The 21,134-nt window shown below is 44.0% G+C and overlaps 1 protein-coding gene and 1 long non-coding RNA gene across 5 annotated transcripts; one reads left to right on the forward strand and one right to left on the reverse strand.

Annotated features, from left to right (window-relative positions):
• Positions 1-355: 355 nt before the first annotated feature.
• Positions 356-6,960, reverse strand: SOCS2 (suppressor of cytokine signaling 2). 4 transcript variants are annotated; one of them, XM_082043608.1, is made up of 5 exons: positions 6,630-6,960; positions 6,075-6,184; positions 5,770-5,932; positions 3,995-4,268; positions 356-3,022 (listed from the first exon to the last, which is right to left on the reverse strand). In XM_082043608.1, exons 4-5 carry the CDS (start codon positions 4,137-4,139, stop codon positions 2,574-2,576), a joined length of 594 nt encoding a protein of 197 aa, XP_081899734.1. In that variant the 5' UTR covers positions 4,140-4,268; positions 5,770-5,932; positions 6,075-6,184; positions 6,630-6,960; the 3' UTR covers positions 356-2,573. The 4 variants fall into 4 exon arrangements, with proteins under 4 accessions (XP_081899734.1, XP_081899733.1, XP_081899735.1 ...); XM_082043607.1 differs by lacking the exons at positions 6,075-6,184; positions 6,630-6,960 and having other exon boundaries at positions 5,770-5,984; XM_082043609.1 differs by lacking the exons at positions 6,075-6,184; positions 6,630-6,960 and having other exon boundaries at positions 5,129-5,984.
• LOC309435418 lies at positions 6,141-15,815 on the forward strand. Its single transcript, XR_014183165.1, has 3 exons — positions 6,141-6,274; positions 13,694-13,786; positions 15,300-15,815. It is a non-coding gene; the product is annotated as an uncharacterized lncRNA (long non-coding RNA).
• Positions 15,816-21,134: the final 5,319 nt, after the last annotated feature.

The following is a 21,134-nucleotide window of genomic DNA, read 5'->3' on the forward strand; positions in this document are numbered from 1 at the left end:
CCCGCGTCTGCCCCACATCGTTCCTCAGAACTTGGCTCTGCCAGGGGGTATACCTGGCCTGTGACTGCATACAGTAGGCTGCCAGCAACGAGTCGTAAATAACTTATTTGTACAACACGGCTGTCTCTTTGCACCTCAAAATTCTTCTCAGTCTGGTTGTTCCAGCTTTGGTATTTATTATTTTAAATCCCCAGGCCAGGGGCTAGCCTGGAGGGAACTTATTTTAAACGACCTTAATACAATCTGTTTCCCACTGGGCCCCTGTGTATATCACAGCTACTTAGCTGTGGCTAAAAATGCCCAGCAATAGGAGGTTAATGTAGCAGCACATTATTGTTTCCTAACTGTAACAGAAGTTACTCCAAACAGCAACTATCTCTTCTCAAGGTAGAGCTAGACAAGAACTGTAAGAAAAACAATTCATTAGAATTGCAAGTGTTCCCAGGAATACAGTTCTTTCAATGGGTACCACCCACAAGAAAAGCTCCTCAGTTTGAGGGTGGCAGATCCTAGCAAGGCAGATGACAAGCACGGAAGAACCGTGTGATTACAACACATACCTGGGATACAAGAGCTCTGCTGGGATGTGAACCGAAGGGTCGTTGCTGTGTTATGTGAAAAACTTCCAACAATCTGCTACATTTTGGCAGGGCATGGAGGAAAAAAAATTACATAACAAAAGCTTTTGTTTTGTTTTCAGGAGAAAACTCCCCCTATTTCTGTACTAAAGCGTGCATAAAAAATGAGGGGAGAGAATTGAAGCTGTGGATAAGAAGGGAGAAAAGCCACTTTTTCCGCAGAGAGAACAGCGGCATATCAAGTATTTGCCATACCAAAGGACCATCTCCTCTGCCTCAGGTTCTTGGTGTCTTCCTTGGCACAATAGCCATGCTACTCATTTCTGCCAGCATGTTAATGACAAAACTGAGTGCGTAATGCTGGGAGTTCAGATGCAGCAAAATAAGCTGGTCAGTGCCCTAGAATTTATGAGAAGGGATGCAACATCTTGACAGTACCACAGAGCAGTTACACACAAGGAAAACTAGATGATTATTTTATATCGTTTCTATTTCAGCCTGGGCAGGGCTGGATTACAGCAAGTCTTGACAACCCTCCTTGTTCAAATACAGGCCTATTTGCTTTAATTAAAAAGTAAGCTAGAGAAAAGAGTTAAAACTATGCAACTTGACTGAGAATAAATCTATGTCCTTGTTTCTCTGTTTAATGCTCTCCTGTTACTCTCATCTGGGATATTTCTTCTATTAAATACTTAATATATAGACTGATGAATAGGTACTGAGGATCTTAGTACCTTCTCATGTGGAAGACTGCTGTAACACAAAAAGCAACATTCTGTGCTAATACCTAACTACGGGAATTCAGCAGGCAGCCTCTAAACCACTAATCTGAACGTAATCCAGCTATACTTCTGAGCAGCACCACAAAGGCAGAGCAGGGGTATTCATCCTCACGAATACATGTGCATTTATTTGAGGATTAGCTGGGAAATGATACAGGTTCACAGGATCACTGTTTCCTGAACAGCAGCAAATTCATACATACAAAGACTGGGAGATTGTTGTGCAATTTGATTTACTTTATTAAGTAATGGTCTCATACCTACAATGGTGAATTAAAAGGAAGAAAAATAAAACCCAACCCCTTCCAAAAAAAAAGACCAAATCCATATTTCCCCACATTTTGGGAAACACTCTGAAGAAAACATTCTACACTGTAGAAGACAGCTCTAACTGCTGATATCCATGTTTTGACATTGGACCTCAGCTACTGCAAGTCTGCAGCATACAGTCCTAAAGCCTCAACCAAAAGAGGCTTAATAGTAATAACATGGATATATCACCACTGGGAAGATGTTAACATGTTAACAAAGATTCTGGGATACCAATCTGGTATAATCAGCAACATACTGGGTTCCAATGAAAGATGTGGCGTTTCTCCTTAAGGTCAGCTTTTAGAGAATTTTGAAAAACACTGTTTTGAACTGATTACTTACAGTACTCTTTTGCTTGCAGAAAAGCACAAGAATGATAGTTCAATAAAAACTGAATAGATGATCACTTTTATGACTGGATTTGATTAGTTGCATAACTTTGGCAAGATTATCACAGTGTGATCCAGTTAAGCTTTCAGGATTATACGAACCCCAGCACCAAATTAATCTTGGAACCAGACAACTGAGATGCTTATGCACTCTCATCTGCCTCTGACCACTTCTGCAGTCTTTCCCAGTCCCACTGCTTCAATTCGTGTTTGACAGTTAGTGCAGTATTTTATGCCATTGACAAAGCAACACAATCTGGACAGATTCCTGGCTTCTCTCTCCTCGCAAGAATAGCATGCCACCTTGCTGAACCCCCGAGGATGCAAGCTGGGATTATTCTACATAAAGTCTCCCTTTGTGGTATCTGAAATAAAAACCTTTCCCCCAGAACTGCCACTGTTTTGATAGTGAATTCCATGCCGAGTTGTACAACTGGTTACTCAGTTCTTTGGCTGATTTTAAGAATTGCATTTAAAAGTTATTCTACATTAGAAGCATCCAGAAAATACATTTATACCTGGTATTGGTACTCTTTCAAGTACTCTTTTAGTCTTGTTGGTAATGGCAGCTCCCAGATCTGATTTGTACACTTATTTATAGTTATTCTGCAGCGGTGTTGCAGAGATGGTGCAGATGTATAGAGAGGTTTGTTCAGGTAAAGATGAACAGTTCCATTTGAAGGCGTTTCAGTTCTGTCCTTGCACATAAGAACATAGTACTCGATCAAATGCACAACACTGTTGAACTGTTTAAGTCTAGATCTGACACAAGTTATAGAGTCCAGTCTAAACTTGCCATCTTGATATTCTATACGTAGATTGGTCGGTCCCGCTGATGTTTTTACTGAAATAGTCAGTAGATACTCTGAATGGGAACTATCCCTAACCAAAAAGGTCCCTTCGGAGGCATCCTGTAATCTCTCTTTGGCTTCAGCAACAGTCATGTTGCCCCAGTACCACCCTGTCAAAAAAAAAAGAGAAAAAAGGGGTTTGTTTATTCCTGTTTGTTTGTTTTAAAAGCTGCTTTTTGGCTGATATATTTGTCATAACCCACTTCCTTTGTTGCTTGAAAGCTAAAGTCCCGCAGGCATTGTAAATTTTTATTTGCTATTTAAATTTATTTGCTTTACAATGCATCTCGTTTTGACAGAGCCTTCCAGGTTACTGTTTATTTTCCTATCAATGCATACACATGCAGAAACTTTTCCACAGCGCCCTGCGAGGCTAACGCCGGAGCCGACCACCCCCCGGGCCGCCCGTAAGGTAGCAGGGACCCGTCCGGCGGCCCCGCGCTGCGCACACGCCAGGGAGAGAGCTGCGTCCGCGCGGCACACTCTGGCAGCCTGCAAAAATCACGCTTTTGGTAACTCTAGGTAGGCTGCTGTTGACATGAGCTTTGTCTGTCAGTCGGAAGCTGAGAAGAGCAAGAATACAACTTCGGCGGTGCGGCTGCGGTCCTAGCGGGAAGGCAATGAAGACAAAAGCCCTCCCCTCTACCCGCGGCCAAGCCCCGCGTCCTGCGGGGCCGGGCGAGCCGCCGCCACGCCGCCGAGCGCAGCGCAGGTACACGGGCCGCGGGGATGCGGCGGCGCCGCCGCCGCCCGCTCCCCACGCCGCGGCCGCCCCGGCCGGCGGCAGCGCCCGGCCCTCGATCCCGGGCTGCCGCCGGGACGCGGCGCTGCCGGCGTGGGCGGTACTTTCGCTTCGGCCACAGCCGTCACCCCCCTTGCCGCCGCGACCCCGCAGAGCCAGGCGGCGACGGCGGCAAGCGTCGCCCCACCGCCCGCTTCTCCTCTAGGCCCGGCGGGGCTCCCCGCCGCGGCGCTCCGCCTCTCCGGGCACCACGGCTCAGCGGGCGGCGGCAAGCCGGACACACCGGCGAGCGCCGCCGCCCCGGGCGCTCCCCGTTTCGGGACCCGCCGTCCGGGCTTACCTGCCCGCCGCAGCTCCTCCATAGCCACGGCCAACTGCGCCGCCTCACAGGATTCCTCGGCAGTAGGCACAGCTGCTTCGGGCTGTCCCCAGCGCGCCCGGGAGCCCTCCGCGCTCTCCAGGGACCCGGCGGAACGCAGGGTCATGGGGGGCGGCGGCGGCGGCAGGCGCGGCCCCGCTCGCACGCAGGTTGGGGGTTGCCCGCGGTAGAGGGCTCCACTCCGCCGCCGCCGCGGTGCTCAGCGTCGCGCCGGGTGCATGGCCCCGGTCCCCGCCTGCGAGCGGACAGAGAGCGTGGTTAGCGGCGAGCCCCGCGAGAGGCGCTCCTAACCCAGCCCGTGCTCTTCTGACTCTCCCGCTTCGGAACTTCCCAGCATCCAGAGGAGGGACCCAAGGCAAGAGATCACCTCCCGGCGGAGCGGGGGAGGGACATCTCCTCCCCCCGTCGCCCAGCCTGTCCCCGGATCCCCTCCGCCGGGGACTAGGCGGCGGCGGCGGCCCGCGAAGGTGGTCTCGCTTTACTGCAAGGACAAATCCGTTGACGCGCCGCTCCCTCGGCGGGGGTAGGCGAGCCCGGCCGGCAGCGCTGGGAGGGGGTTTGGGAAAGGAGGGGGTTGCGGGGGGAGAGCCGAGAACGTAAAGGTGTGAGTGGGAAGGGATAATCAAGGAGCGGGGCAGGTCCCAGACCCGGCGCTGCCCGGGTTGCACGCTGCGGTGCGTAGGATCGATACGCCTCTCAGTAAGGTCGTACGCGAGGTCGTACCTCTAGGAACGAGAACCCGGCATGGGCCGTGTTCCCGGGATGGAAGCGACCCTCTCACGGGCAGCGGCATGACCATGGGGTTGCGGGGCGGCTGCGCGGGCAGCGTCGGACCCGGGGCTCGCCTACCGCTTGGGTACGGGAAACGGCAGCACGGTGAAGGACGCGATATATTTAGCGCGGGGCAGGAAATGTGCTTTTCCCCTTCCATTAAATGCTGATATTATTAAAAAATTATCTTTCCGCTCCGCTGAAGCGAACAGCAGGAACAAAAAGAGCCTCTCGCTCTCCCACCGTCACTCCGGGAGCGACAGGAAGCCGGGCAGCGTAGGCGAGGGGAGCTTAGCCGTCTTGGCCGGGGGCGGGGGGACTCACGGGGAAGACCGAGACCCCCGCCGGTGCTGGCGAACGGGGCACAGTCTCTGCCTCCAGGTGCGCAGCAGCCGTCAGGTGAGGGGTTCTGCCGAGGAGGCTCCTCCCGTCACAGGTTCTGTGGCAGAGCTCAGAAACTTTTCCAAATTAAACTTTAGTGGCAGCTGATAGGTTACTCTGCTGGGTTTCTATCGCGACATATGCAGGCACACACACGGCAACCCCCTGGGCAAAGCCCATCTCCGTCCTCATCTTCCCTGCGGAGGTCCTGCCGCCGCCGGCTCGGGGACTGGGCACAGGTGCGCCTGTCACCGGAGCGGCTGCGGAGCCGCCGGCCGCAAAGCCCCGAGCGCAGGTGGGAGCAGCCTTGCCGGCAGTGCCCGGGCGCGACCCCTTGCGAAGGGGAAGCGCCTGGAGCGCCTGGCTGCGAAGTGCCGCCGCCCGCGGGAGCTTGGCGAGGATGGAGGGTTTGCGAGCTAGCTGCAGCGGCGCGAACCCCGGCAGGGACGCGGAGCGCCGGAGCAGCCTGCCTCCGGCTTCGGGGAGCCTTCATCCCGCCTGTCGGGAGCTCGTCCCGGCAGGGTCCCCGCTCTGGAGAAGCGGCAGGGCACCGGGCGCAGGGAGGGGACGACGACGGGACTCACCCGGGCTCGGCGGGACGGCGCTGGGGCGGCCGCTGCCGCCGCCTGGAGGTGGGGCGGTCAGGTTGTTCTCGCTCCCGGCGGCGTTTGGGGGAGCGGGGAAGCACAGCACCCGCCGCCGGGGAGAAGCGTCGGGGCTGCGCTCGGGCAGACAGACAGGCTGCCGCTGCCGGAGGAGGATGGTGCTCCTGGGGAAACAACACCCTCCGCTCCCCCCCTTTCCCCGGCGCGGGCGGTCTGTCCGCCTTTGATTGCGAGGCGAGGGCATCCTCCCCCCGCCGCTCCCCCTTCCCGGGATGGCTACATACAAAGGCTGCTTTCCAGGAACTTTCCAGGAACCGCATCATGTGACAGGACCCGCTCCGGCGCCTCCACCGCGATCGCAGCCAGCCGGGTCCGACGCACCGAGCCGCCGCCCCTGTCATGACGGGGCAGCGGTCTCCCAGCCCTCCCCCGTTCCCCCCCCTCGCCTCCGCCCGCGGAGCCGCGGGAGACGCTCGGCGAGCAGGTCAGTGGCCGGGGCCGCTGAGGTACCGGCGCGAGGGCGGCCGTTGGAGCTCCAACGGCCGCCCGCGCGCGGGCCGCGCGGCACCTCCTGAGGTAACCGGGCGAGCGCGGGAGCGCGGTCGCCCCTGTGCCCCTCCGCGGCGGAGCGGGAGCGGCGGGGTGAGGGCGAGGGGCGCCCGGCCTGCCCGGCACCGGCAGCCGCGGGCACCTGAGCGCGGCCGCGGGGCCCGCCCTCAGGGCCGGGAGCGCGTCAGGGGCTGGTGCCAGGAGCTCCGTGCCAGGAACTTGCGGCGGCCGAAGCTCCTGGGACACCCCACCCTGGTTTCCACCCCCCTTCACCCTCCGGCGCTAAATACCTCGTTGCTACAAACAGCCATTACCCGCGATGCGCGCGACGCTGCTTTTTTCCCCCTCCGCGATTTTTTTTTTTTTTTTTTAAATAAACCTAAAGCTGTTTTTCGGCGCAAAGATGATAGATTGTGCCGCGGGTGCTCCTCGGTAACCGGCCACCTTCCGCCACTGCCCGGGCGGCCTCGAGGCGACTTTAGAAAGGCAAAAGAAATAGGAAAGGAATGAGGGGAAACAAAGCAAAAGTAGCCGTATTAGTCTCACCCCTGCCCGCAAGCCAGGGCTCCCTGCGAATTGTGTAGGGGTGTTCGGGAGGGAGCATTTTTCGGGAGAAGGATTAAAGGGTGTCTTTTTAAAATCCTTGGGAAAAAAATATAGAATAATACAAAATAATACGTTTAAAAATCGGAGGGGAGGGAGCCTTTGTTATCAAAGAGTATGAATATGTATTAGGCTGAACGGTGTGGCTGAGGGAGCGGGGCAGCACCGGCACGCCAGCTGCCCTGCGCACAGAAAGCTCCCACAGGGACACGGCTGCCTGCGGTCCGACTCCCCAGTAACTCCAGAAATTAAACGTTTCTCCTTTTTTAAAAAAAAAAAAAAATAAAAAAAGATAAGGGATCGTGGAGGACACTTCATGAAGGCTTTTGTAACAGGCATTATTTATAATTTTTAAACATCAGGGGATAAGTGAACAGCGTTAGAGTTAGTAATTCTCCTAAAAAGTTAGTGCTATATTAAGGATTAAGCAGATTCATCTGAGGAAAAAAAAAAATACTTTGTTAACTGAACTGGTCAGCGTGGTTTCATCTGTTTGTAATGCCTGGGTGCTTTTGAATTTAATTTATTCAGTTTATTGAAGAACATGGTTTTAATCACTGACAGCACCACCGATTTAAAATGAGGTCTGAGGAGCAAACATGGGCTTTCTTACTTAGGCATTCTCAGAAATGGTTTAAAACAATTTAGGTTTTGAAGGTCATTCGTGTTCTGTTTTCATCTGTGCAGTTCAGATAGCTTCAGATCCAGCTTCCAGTGACCCTTGCAGAATCCCCACTAACTTTTCATTGGACAGATAAGAAGAGCGGGGAGAATATATCTGTGTCCTTTGAATTTTAGTTGACAGTTCTGCTACCGATGATGTGAGATCCTGCATAAAATCTAATTTACTTTTCCAGAATTCCACTAGCTTTACTATGTTCAGAAGAACAACAACAACAACAAAAAAAGGAATACAGATTTTTTTTTGGTATTACTGAAAGAATTCCACATACATAGGCACAGAAGTTTTGCTTGAAAATTTGTTATTTTGATATGAGTGTTCAAATTAGGTCTGTTCCTTTAAACTTCACTAATTTATCTTAGAGAAATGGAATGCATCTTGTCTAGATGCAAAGCTGCTCTATTACAGCTTTGCTGCAGCGCTCTTTCCCTATGTTATTTATTAATGGCATTTTTATGTGGATAGTATCTCAGGACTTCCTTTGCTTCTGCTGTTTATTCGTCAATTGAAGTCATAATAATTTGTTTCTAAAACCACAGCTGGCTGCTGTAAAGGCAGAGAGAGGAAGACCGTGATTTATGTGGTGAATGAGAAACAAGAACAGAAGAATGTAATAAATATTTGTTACTTAAAACTTCAGATATTGTTATGAAAAAGGTAGCATAAAAATTAAATAGGCAGTATATCAGCAGGATCTTTCCTAAACAGAGTTCTGTTGATTTTTTTTTTCCATGAGAAGTTAATGTCTTTTTAAAATAGTATTAAAGATCTGATAAATTTACAAGAGTAATGAAATTCAAACTTTAAAACTGCAAATTGATCTTTAAATGGCACTTTTGGCACCTCATAAGAGTATTTCGGTTCACAGTTACCTTTATTCTCTGGTATGAGACTTCCGTAAGTACTGTAGGCTCGGTGGAATAAGTTAGTATTTCACTGTTTGTTTCAACAATATTAGTTAGCTGGTTTTCTCCTCTGTCTGCGTGAGTCTTTCACACAGTCACAGGGGGGAAAAAATTAAGGGTGAGAAAAGGTGATTAAATTAAATTACTTTGGGGATTATGGGCCACGTATGGTGCATGAAACTAAGGTACTTTTTAGCTTCATTGGCGTTATGATGTTTAATACATGCTTGGTCTGCCTTAAGTACTTTATGTAAAAAAATAGAATGGAGTAGGAGAAAGATGTGAAATGGAGAAAGAGACAAGAAACATAAAACTTCGAAAACTTAGCTTTCCATCATGTAAACAAAATAAATTTTTTTCATTTCCTATGTTACAAACAGTAATTTTTCTAAACAGAATCACTGGTGTGAAGAGAAAAATAGTTTATACAAATGAGGATTTAAAATTTGCAAGTACAACTCAAACAAAGTGCTTTATTTTTGGTCTGTATATTTTGGGGTAACAATTCTAGGACAAACATTGCCTGTATGTATTAATATACAGTTATGAACACTTCTAAGCCAGTTTTAGAGGTGCATCATCCGACTGGAGATGAAAGCCACAAACTTAAGGAATCTCTGATTTATTTTCCAGATACTTTCTACTGTGCATGAACGTTTTGGTTTGAGCAGTGTATTATTCATATAGTATATATTTTTAACCGAGATTTATATTAGTAGTGAAAACATTAAGAGTTCTTGAAAATCATAAGCACAATACATATGTTTCTGACTTGTTTTCAAGCGTATGTGCTCAAAAAGAGAAGGGGGCGGGGCTATTTGATTTAGTTTTTATTTTTGCTTTAGGCAAAAATCCCTTTCATGACCAAGGAAGGAGGCAACAACATTTTCTCAATAGTGTGAAGTGCGTGTTGCTAGAAATTATTTTCACTTTGTTCCTGAAAAGCATGCCAAAATTACTGGAGAGCTAGCATGCTGATTTATTTATGTAATATGACATGAGTGGAGGAAGGGGTAATAACATTTTTTGTCCAGCTGATTCTGCTAAATTTGCTCTGATTTGTTGAAAAGGTTTACTGATTTATTTAGCTAGATTTATCTAGCTACCTGAAAGAATACAAGGGGGGGGCCTTTCCTTGGTCTCTGCATCCTTACTTCCCAAATATGCAGCACAGAATATCCATTATCCATGATGTACCATTTGGTCAGATAAAATCCGCTTTAGTTAAAAGGCTAGCCTCTGCTTATCAAATATGTCTATTTATTGACCATATTTTGACAACTGTTTACCTGAACTGATCTAAATAAGAGTGTATAACTTCCATGGTTCCCCACTGTCCTGTGATTACAGTGGTCAGACAGCATGTCTGGTTCTCAAGCAGAGAAATACGAATATTGAGCCTCTACCTCAAGCAAATTAGAACAAGTTAATTGTAGCTCCACACCACGAACAAGGTCAGTGATGCGAGCCCTTGGAGGATTTCTCACTCAGCAGTCAGAAGGAAGGTTTGATTATTTCACAAAAAGTTCCTAAAACATAATAAATACACCAGAGGGAAAACAAGTATTTTTGTAAATGGGATCTCTCTGCTCTTTCCAGCTGCCCGAGGAACAGAATGTTTTGATGAAATAAATTATGATGTATACCAAACAATTTTACTGTTACCCAGCTGCCACCTTATTTCCTGCCATTTTTATCTATTCAGATGTGAATGCTTTATCTTTCTTGAGAATATATGTTTGGTAAAGGAGAATAATAAAAAAAAAACAGTGAATAATTTCTATGAATCAGTGGTGTTCTGAAAGAAAACCAGCACTTGTAATTTAAAAGCAAACCATCGAGAAATAGCACTAAGAGAGCAGTACTTTGAAATAACATCCAGATTATTTTCTTTCAGAGACGGTGAAGAAAAAGAAGGGTCATTTCCTTCAGTTCAGTGGGCAGGTAGACGGATAATCATTGGCAACCATGAAAAGGTGGCATTGGCATTGAAATCCTTCTCTCTTCTCATCATGTGCTTTATATTATTTAACGCTCACAGTAGCATCTAAAGGCCTCAACTGCATTGAGTAAGAGGTTATCTAGACACTTAGGATCTCTAAAAACATTAAATGTAATGCCTTTATACTTTCTCTAATTTACTATTCACAATTTAACGTAAAAACAAAATAACGTAAAAATAATTTGGCTGGGCTTGTTAAGGAAAAGTGAAATGTAGTAATACAGGGTACTAAGTACAAAAAAAGGTTAATTTACACAGCAGTTTTTACCTTATACTGTGTTAGGCTTCTTTATAAACAACAGAATTCTGGCTGTCACTTTATTTTTTTGTGAATTATTCAGTTTCACTCTGACTAGAACTAGTTAAATATTGCTGAAAGTTACTTTAGGATAGTTTGTAAATATACATGCTTTGACAGTGTTGTTTTTTCCCATCACTTTTTTTTTTTTAAATGAACACAATAGAAAAAAAGACTACTGGCAATAACTGTTTTGATAGCAATCATTTTAAACAACTAGTAGGAGAATATCTGCTGTGGGTTTCAATATTCAGATTATACGTAGTATAAGATGCTGTGACTGTAATATTTATTTAGCTTTTTTTTTGGCTGAGAAAGTGCGCATATGTCTGAGAAAGAATGTATAGGTGTACCTATATGTACACATGTTCACAACCATGGTCTTTGAAGTTCTGGATTTTTTGAGAAATGTACACGTTTTGTTTTAGAAAAATCCTAGAGATAGTACAGCTGAAAGCACTGTGAAATCTTGCGTTCTCATCCAGAAGTTGCCAGAAAAAACAAGCCTTTTATGCTCGAGGCTTGAGATGTTTTCTTGCCAGTTGCGAGTCCTACTTCTCAAAGAGAGCAAGTAATGTCTGTGAAAAAAGTTCTCCTGACAGACAGCATAAAGGCAGCTCTCCTGTGCTCTGCCAATCCATAAGTAATTGAAGTTCCTTTGTTGGCAAAGAATCAGTTGTGAAACAAATAAAGAAAATTAAAACAGGTGATGCAGCAGCTACTTCCAAAGGAGAGAGTTTTGAGTGCAAAGTAAAACAAAGGTGAAGAAACTGGGTTATATGTCTCTGAATAAATAGTCTCCCATCAGAAAAAAGTTTAATTTTAAAGTACTGCTCTAGTTTTTATGTTAAAGGTGGCTTAATTCACTCAGAGCTATTTGGCCTTGAGGATGAATTCCTACAATTAAGTGTTTGTGATTGAAAGTGCTGCCATGGAGAGCAGACGGATGAATATCATTTCAGGAGTACTGTGAATCATTAAATGAGTTGTAGAACCCTTTCCTGGGCATGATCCACTTTTAAGTTTCAGACTAAGGCCATAATAGACTTCAGCATGAGGCCTGATGTGTTGCTGTATTTAGGAGTTTGAATAACAGGAAAATCAACGTGTACTAATGTGTTTATATAATTTTAAACTTCTTACAGTTAATTGAAAAAATGCTGCTATGGTATGTGTATATGCTGCTCAGATCAAATACATTTTTCAGATTTGTGCGTTAAGTGTTAGTGTCAGGTAATGAACTTAAACTGCCCCTGACGTGTTAGCTTCTTTTGGCTCAAGACAGGCATGGCCGCTTTCCCTGCTGCAGTGTAAAGAGAGGCTGGACGTGGAACGTCAGACGAACCTGAACAGATGACAAGAAAACAGTACTGGCTGCCAACTACCTTCTCTCTCTTTATTTATCATGGTTAGTGCTTGTGTTTTGTCAGGAAGGCTCAAGGCATCATCCTGTAACTGATTGGCATGTTGGGAGGACGTAACCTGAAATACAGGCCAGATGGACAGACTGGCATTTTTTGAGGCTCAATAGAGGAAACAGACAGAAGGCGATTCTTCCTGGTTAAGGAAAGAGCATTAGTCCACAGCTCGCCTTTTCTTGGAGCTGCCTGTCCATTCCCAGGATTGCTTGCCCCTCCTGTAAGCAGTTTTGCCAGGTATGTGGAAATTAAAGCTCAAACAGTAGTAGATAAAATTGGATAGACTGCTTGAGGCAGTTACTCTCGCCCCTTACACTGTACCTGAGGCATTCTTCCCATGACTCTGACAGAGTGCTGCCTGCACCAGGGGTGAGAAATGAGCTCACCCATCTCCTGAACAACTTCAGCTTTCAGTCTGGTGTGTTAAGATCAACCCCAGTTTTAGCGTGGCTCAAAACTGTGGTCATTCAGGAGCAGCTTCATGGGCTGTTTGGTCACGAGGTGGCAAATTCTGTCGCGGGGTGGGGTGAATGGTTGGGGATGAGAGTAGTCCTTCAGCCATCTGATTTTAATCCTTTACCATATGTGACTTGAAGTCCTTAGATGCCCTCTACTGCCATATACCAGAATTAACAGATGGCCCTGTGTAACCAAATTCAGATTTGCTGAAGTTTATTATTATCTCTCTCATTCTAAATGAATGGAGGAGGGGAAATAATAACCATAATTATTACAAAATATGCAAAGCCTTTATAAAGTGTGAGTTTGGGCTAGACGTCTTTTCTGACTTTCAGTGCCATTGCCCTGTATTTCAAAATTTTAACACTATTTTTAGCATTCTCTTCAGAGCTCACTTCTCTGATAAATTATCCCTCTGGGAATAAATTTGATCCAGAAAGATGCCTGAGGCATAGCAGATTTTTCCACGGCATTTCAGGCCACATCATGCTAGATGGAAGGAAGCTGCAAAACCTGCTGCGGTGGATCAGTCTGTTCTGGGAAGGAACTGAAAGATGCTTTTAGCTATTGGATGCATTGTTTGCATAAGACAGAGCAGCAGGCAAGAGTCTATATCTAAAATGGAACAAGAATGAAATTTCTGTCTCACGTTTGTCTGTGTTCTGACAGGTTTTTTGTGCTGGCAGGCACAAAGCAATCTCAAGTCAAACAGAACTAATCTTGGAGAGAATCACTCTACAGGCTCTAGGAACTGAGTGTTTCAGTGGTGCTTGAGCTTTAGCTGTGCTGGTTGTATCAACTCTTTGTCCCTTCTATAAGGAAAACACAGCAAAACAATCCCACCTGTAATTCCCCAGCCCAGGCTCCTAGCACTGGTTTGACTGAGTGGGTTTGGTCCAAATGAAATTAGCAGCCACATTTTGTGTACGTTTTTAAACATGCTTAATCTTCTCTGAGGCCAGTCTATTACTGTTCGTTTTACTCTAGGTGGTTGCTGGTGATGTTGCAGATCGAAGCAGGTATGGCAGCAGGGAGCAGGAGCTTTCCAGTGGAACACGTCACAATGGGGATCTCCTCCAAGTAAGTGAAGGGGGACATGTACAGAGGACGTGCCGGAGGGCCTCTGCCAGGCTAATAAAAACACAGAACTTGGGTTCATTGAAGGAGTAAGCTTTCACACTGCTTTCTTTTCCCTCCAGCACGGTCCTTCACTTTCAGGCAACATTGGTCTAGAATATGCTACTTGCATTTTTTCAGGAGCTTTTGTAATTTTTGCAGAACATAATCTCAAACAGGAGTCCGTAGCAAAATCTTGTTGTGAATGGGGGCTTTGTTCTGCGAGAGTATTTCTGAGAATCTCTGTCTCTTTGTTTGCTGTTGCATGAAAGGCTGAAATATGAATTTGTTCATATGCTTTTGTTTTCAGCGTGTTCATTCCTTCAGAACCTCCCCCTTTCTCCAAGAAATACATGAGGCTCTTCAGGTCCTCTGGGCAGGTGGTCTATATATTGTTATGGTGGCAAACCTGTGAAGCTGTACCAATTTATACCACCCAACAGTGTGGTCCATTGCATATATTTTCACTAGATCCATATTTTCTGATTTCTTCATGTTCTTTCAGTGGCATTTTTCTTTTTTTCTATCCATCATGGAGCAGAATCCTGTGTCCAGAGAACGTAAATAACAGCTGTTTCCACTCAATTTGCATTTATACACTTAACACTTCAAAATAGATTATTTCTAGAAGCTTTCACAATCTAGTCAAAATTTGTACTTAGTCAGGGGTACTAGTGAGATGCTAATGAAATCCCTTTGGACTGGCTGATGCAGCAACAACAGTGAAATTCCCCAGACAAGACTGATTGGTTACGCTTCTGACAGTTATACTTCAACAATCAATTGAAGCAGATCTTTTAATCTCCTTGGGCATTTTCAGAATCAGTTCCTTTGGCTATTCTAAGGGGGTAAGACTATGCCAGGTAAGGACATTAATTGTTTAAAATCTGTGCTCAACCGGTAGTGTATTTCTAGCAAAATTAATTTATGATATGAATGCAGCTGAAAAGGAAAAAAAAAAACCCAACGACCCAAAACAACTCCTGGCAGGCTATTTAAAGTGAAAAGCTTATTTGCCAGTGTCACGGATCTTTAAATAAATAAACCCCTTATGTCCTGAGAATAACTGAAAAACAGCTTTTTGTTTTTATACCACTATTTCCTTTTGTTGACATTTCACTAGCCCTGAAACGGAAACACAGCATTTTTATTTAGTAATGCCTAATAGAAGATTTTAAGAATTATGTCCAATTATCGTTTTTTTCTCCAGAAAACTCTGAAAGCCTTTCACCTCATTGTTTTGCCAAATGCCTCAACTTGAACCGTTTCTTTAGATTTCTTTGATCCCCTGAAGGCTGAGAATTACAGAACATTGACATTTAGTGACCTTTGGTACGGTTCATTTACTCCAGTGTGGACTGTTGAAGAAGATGCTTCCTCCTAAACCCAGATTTTGTTTGAAGTTACAGAAATACACTTTCTTGTCTGCATATTTCATTTTGTTTATCCAAAAGAAAAAATCCTTTTATTTTTACAGGAGTCTCAACTGGGGCATCTCTGAAGTGGGCTGGACAATCTTGATGACTCAAGTTGTTTAGAGAGAACAGTAATTATCCATGTGAGTTGCTGGTTTTGCATGTCTCGATAAGCCTGTACCAGACTCATTCAGACTTAGCAGTCAGAACAAAGACAATCTGAGCTCTGGTTCTCTAAAAACAATGTGAGTCCCAACTACCTGATTTCAGAGGATATGCTTGTATTTCTAAATAAAAAAAGTCCCTGATGCCAAGAGGATTTGCTTATAGTCACACTAGCTGGGGCTAGTTCCCTGGAGAGCAGACTCCTATATTCACGTCCCACAGTACTCCTTGGACTCTTTCTGGCACCCCTGTGGACCCAGCAAGTAATTCTGATTTTTTGGTGTATCTTTCAGTCTGAAGTATCTGAAATTATGTGAAACTGTACTGCAGCCTGTGAGAATGGTGCTTTCCCAGCATGAAGGTGAGGGGATGTGGTAATGTTTGGGGGTGCACAGCCAGTTCAAGCAGTTCAGAACAGCACATAAAGTTAAACAAGATGTGATCTTGGGAGTAGCGCTTGTTGTGAACTCCCCCTGCAGGGGTGTGCTTCACAGAGGGCAAGGTGGAACAGGGGGAAGTAACAAAAGAGGTGTGGGGATCAGCAGCCAAAGCTTGAGCTTGCTCCCCAGCCTGCAGCAGTAACAACATGCTCAGAGGGACCTCGAGTATCAGTCTGCTGCTGGGGACCACCTGCCTGAGGTGGAGTGTAGACAAAGGTATTTTGACTGCAGGATAAATGCGTCACTCTTAAAAGAAATATAAGGCTTCTTATGTATCACTGCCACGAAGTCATGAGTTAAATTCTTGGTCATACTGAAGCAAAACACTCACCTGGTTCCAGTGACTTGGGGTGGCTAAGCCCTCTGTAGGTACTAACCACAGCAGCTCTCCATCAGGACTGCCACTGCTCTTCTCTTCACAGGCCACTGTGTCACCTTTCAGCCTTACCTGTGGCATCTTTGGGCTCATTTCAAATCTTTATACCAAATATGGCTGCATAAAGTCAATGAACTGCTACATACACGGCCAACATATATCATGCTTATTTTAGTAGATTTGAACATACAAATACATGCTCTAGAAAGGGAATTCTCTGCCATTTTTCTTGTATCTGCTTATGGTGAACTTACCATGAATTTTATTTGCACTGTGCCTTTACTCTGGATAGGAAATCCTCTTTCTTAATCTAATGCTAAAAAAAAAAAGCTTCCCCATAACTAATGACAGGATTTCAACTGTACGAAAAACGGTGTTGGGGAAATGGAGTTTTATAAAGATATGAGGTATTATTGGAAAATAACAGGCAAACACATTGTGCTGGTTTGATTGAAAATGAGCTAATTTTCTTCATGCAGTTAGAAACCTTTATTTTTCATAACTAGCATGGTTGTTGTTTGAATTTAATTTGAGAACAAGAAGATAACACCCTGTGACAGAGTTAATGTTTTTAATTGCTCTGGTCTGAGAGCCAAGGACATTCTGAGTGCTCTGCCCACAGGTGTGAGGCAGCGAGGAGGCATGGATGGGGCAGAGCTTGACTGACATCCAGATTGATCAGTAAGAGTATTCCATCCCACTAGCGGCATGATCCATACTTAAGGAGAGTCTGGATCTTCCGAGTGGCTCTTTTGTTCTGCGTTGGAGCCAGGACAGAGACCTGTGCAGGGAAGTTCTGTTTGGGACTTTCTGTATTTCAGTCTTTTGTCATCTCACCCTTTGCAGAGGCCTCTGGGCCTTTCTGCCTTTTTCTCTCTTCTCTCTCTGGGACCGGCTGTTCAGGACCAGGTGCTGTTTCCTGGGACCGGCTGCGTGGTGCAGACAGAGTTTGTGAGGAAACTACTAAATAATAAAAAATATGAAAAGGGATGTGAACCTTTATGCTACGGTATACTGACTAATTGTTAAGTAATTAGGCATCAAGGACCATTTTTTCCTGGCATTACTTTATTATTTAATTGAAGTCCGCCGTGCGTCGTAAAAGCAGAAGGTGAAGATCACTGCTGCAGCGCAGCTCTGATCCATTATAACTCCTACAGGTAGATGGTGACTTCAGAAAAATGCTACTTAGCTTATGATTTGTTTAAACCAATATAACATAAATTTGAATAATGAGAAAGACTAGTGCTATTTAACAAAATACCAATCTTTACGTGAAACTATAGAGCTCTGTTTTATTAGCATTAGTGAGTAGGAAATACATGTTTCTACAGTAGGGTCATGCTTTAATAGTTTCATCTTTTATTTAAGTTAATTTTAATTCTAAATAATAATGGCTTAATGCAGTAGCCTAATTTAACAGTCACTTTTTGCTGGTCACATGAATTTCCTGTGGAACTTGCATGGCTAAACCCGTATTAGTTTTGGCAGAAGAGATGCTAAAAAATAGCTCTTCCAGTTTTTTTTTTTCCTATGGTATCTCATATTTTGCTGGTAGGGAGGTTCTTTTGCCGAGGAATTGAAAACCTCAGTAGCAGTCAAAACTGACCTTGTTGAAATAGTAACCTGCCTCTGACCCAAGACTGGTTTTTATCTTGACAAGCAGTAAAGCTGAATATAAGCACAACTGTTTTCTGCATTTATTACTTGTTTTTTTTTTCAGAAAGACTAGTTGGCAAAGTTTCTTGGTTCTTTTTGCCATTCCAACCTCTTGTGGTGCCTCTAGGTGACGAAAAATTTCGTGATACTTTGATTATAATTTTTCACCTACACTATGACACTTAATAAAGTGGTACTCCAGGCCATAAGCTTTTACTTCTCCAGAAGACACACCATGCAAAACTGCTGACCAAACATGCTGCTTGGTTCACATAGCTTCCATGTAACTCCTGTCTTCTGGTGTGCAGTGTCTGAACAGCTGTAGTTATAAACAGCAGAACTAACATTCTGTGCAAATTGTATTTAAATTTTCAGATAACTCTGTGCAAGTTACCCAGTAAATTATCATTTATTGTGTTCATTTTTCTAGAAGTACGTAGAGGTAACAGTGGGGATCATAAGCTCGTTAGAAGAAGTGCTAGATACATAAAATTAGTTACTATTTTATTTCTCCTGTGACTACACACTGACTGAAACAATAAAATAACAGCTTAAGTATTATCATTTAGCACTGGAGGGTTGATTAAATATAAGGAGATTAAAATCCTATACACAATTTATCTGATATTATGAATTAAATGTGTGTGAATTACTCTGTACAGAAAACAGAGTTTCTACATATGGACCACATGCTATTGAAGGGTAGCAGAAACAGCATAAATGTTTTTATCTTAATTTTTAGTGGTTTATATATATATGCTCTCTTGAACTGGGGAAAAAAAAGAGACTGTTTTCATTTGCTCTGATACAGGCATGTGAATCTCAGCTAGCCTTCATCCTCTCTTCTTAGATGAGAAGGAAAAAGCACCTCCAGAGAACAATAACTGCCTTGTGTAGGTACTTTTTTTGCATCAATTGACTGTAAATGGAGCCAACAAAAATTAACTGAGGCTTAGATGTCTAATTAGTAGCTCTGTCAATCTTAGAGATGAATCCAACTGTTATGTATTCTAGGTACACAATTTGTCTGACATTTATTCTAGTTACTGGTGGGATTTAAGTAAATGTTATCCTATTGTAGTATTAAAACAAAATACACATCCTGTATGGCAGAAGAGGAATGCAGTCTACATCTGTTTGGTCTCTTCATTATCTAACTTTGTACTAGTTTTAAGGATGGAATGAGCACGTGAGAAATTATAGCAGAGCAGATGCTAAATTTCACAAAGACTGGAATAACTGAGAAATGTAGCGTTGGCTTTAAACACCAATTACTACTATGACTTAGAACTGCAGCAGTGACTTATTCTGGTACAGCAGAATTCAGACATGGTAGCTGAAATTCAGACCTATTACAACAGCAAAGGGTCAGGAAGGGAGGTTTCCTATAGGACTGAATAACCAGAGAGGTGGGAAGGGGTGGATGGATAACTGCTCCTGCCATTGTCTTCATGAGGAACTGAAACACGAAGACGTGACACCTGTGACGTGGGTGTATTTGGCAGCTGAGTCCCATTACCGCTCCACTGTTGGCTCAGGTTTTTCCAAAACTGAGAAGCTAGGGCTTTTTTTGTTTAAGTGTGAACGCAGATCTTGACTACACGTTACAAAAGTCAAATCAGTCAAAGCAAACAGATAAGTCCTGCAAAAGAACCCCTGGCTTTTTGAATCCAGTCACTTGTACACCTGCTAGGAAGTTCCTTTTTCTCAAGTTCTCACAAATTTAATTAAATAGCAGCTAATGCATTTCTTTCACAGTGTTAAATTTGATGATACAGTTAAGTACTCTCAGGTTTCAGGCAAATCCAGTTGTGTTATTGTGCAAGATTGCCTCCTGGTGGTAGTACCAAGAATCTTCAGAACAACATATTATACATGGAGAAAAGGCAAAAACCTGTTTTAAAAGCATGCTTCCTTTAAAATTCAGGTCTACCTAGAAGTGAAAGAACTTTCTTTTCACTAGGACATAATGATAAATTGAACTGCAATTTAACTGGTCTGAATTGAGGACAAGCTTTTTGACATCTGACTGAAACAGAGTTTTCTAATGGTGTGCTAGCAGACAAAGCCTGAGAAGACTTCTAGTGAGACATTAAAAAAAGGACATAATCTCTAAGATGTACCCAATTGTGTATTATCCACAACAATGAGCCTAATAAGGTCTGAAACACCTAGAAACTACTAGATACAAAGCAAATGGCAAAATGCCTAAAATTGGATACAAGAACACAAGAGCAGAACTAACATTCAGTGAATTCTATGCAACTAAAGTTTTTGATTACAAGGAACAAGAGCAACAGAAAACAGAAACCCCAAACTAACTTTCAGATGGATTATTCTTTTGCGTAGAAGTGGGACAAGAATCAAATGGATGGACTTCGGAGTTTTTTAGTAAAGAGAAACAGATAAAGAGCTTTATGTAGTTGTTCAAGACCTAGAAAATCAGGACAGCTCAAAATTATGGTGAAAATAAGATTTTAATTAGATTACTTGGGAGAAAGATTTAGTATAACTGAACATAGAAAGATTGAGAGTGGCACTGTAACACAGGAAAAGATTTTAGAATACCGATTTTATGCATTAACACAATAATAAAATGGCAGAGAGTATGTGTAGTGACCATGTTTTAGACTCAGTTTCCAGTAACTGGTCAGAAGCAGAAGTACTTTAAAGACAGCAGTCCAGCACACCATAATTTTTTAGCCCTCAAAATGCCTGAAATGCATCCAAAAATGTTTGGGAACCATTGAAAAATCCAACATTTCTTCAGTGATTGTGGATGCTTGGTCATAAATGGGGAATGACAGGCAGAAATAGACAAATGTGAGACGGCTTCTGTAAAGCAAAATGTCTTCATAGTATTAGGCAGCAATAAGCAAAAGTATTGGGGAGGAGAAGGGAGGAAAATAATTGAAAGTTTAAATTAATCCAAGAATATATTTTCTTACACTGGAAAAGTGAAAAATTAGGTCTCAGCTTTCCAAATACAGAGGGAGCTCAGCTTTATGCAGTGGAGCATAACAAAACACTAAACATGAGATGTAAACTTCTCACATACGGACGCGTGTCAGTACCAGGCACCATGAATTGATTAAAATACTAAAATTTATTGTACTACAAATTACTAAAATCTATTTTTAAAAGTTATACTCCAGGCAGAAAAATTATTTTCATGCAATTGAACTTGCAGAATACGCAGCGATCCTTTTCACAGGCACAACAGACATCCCTTCATGGTGGCAGCATGTTTGTTATCA

The sequence above is a fragment of the Streptopelia decaocto genome, assembly GCF_964273445.1.
Source record: "Streptopelia decaocto genome assembly, chromosome: 1".
Lineage (NCBI taxonomy): Eukaryota > Metazoa > Chordata > Aves > Columbiformes > Columbidae > Streptopelia > Streptopelia decaocto.

Excerpts from the sequence above, each read along its gene's own strand:
- SOCS2 (XM_082043608.1), bottom strand. The coding sequence starts at position 4,139 with ATGACCCTGCGTTCCGCCGGGTCCCTGGAGAGCGCGGAGGGCTCCCGG. Across the intron at positions 3,023-3,994 it reads GGAGGAGCTGCGGCGGGCAG|GGTGGTACTGGGGCAACATG; the intron begins GTAAGCCCGGAC and ends TTTTTTTGACAG.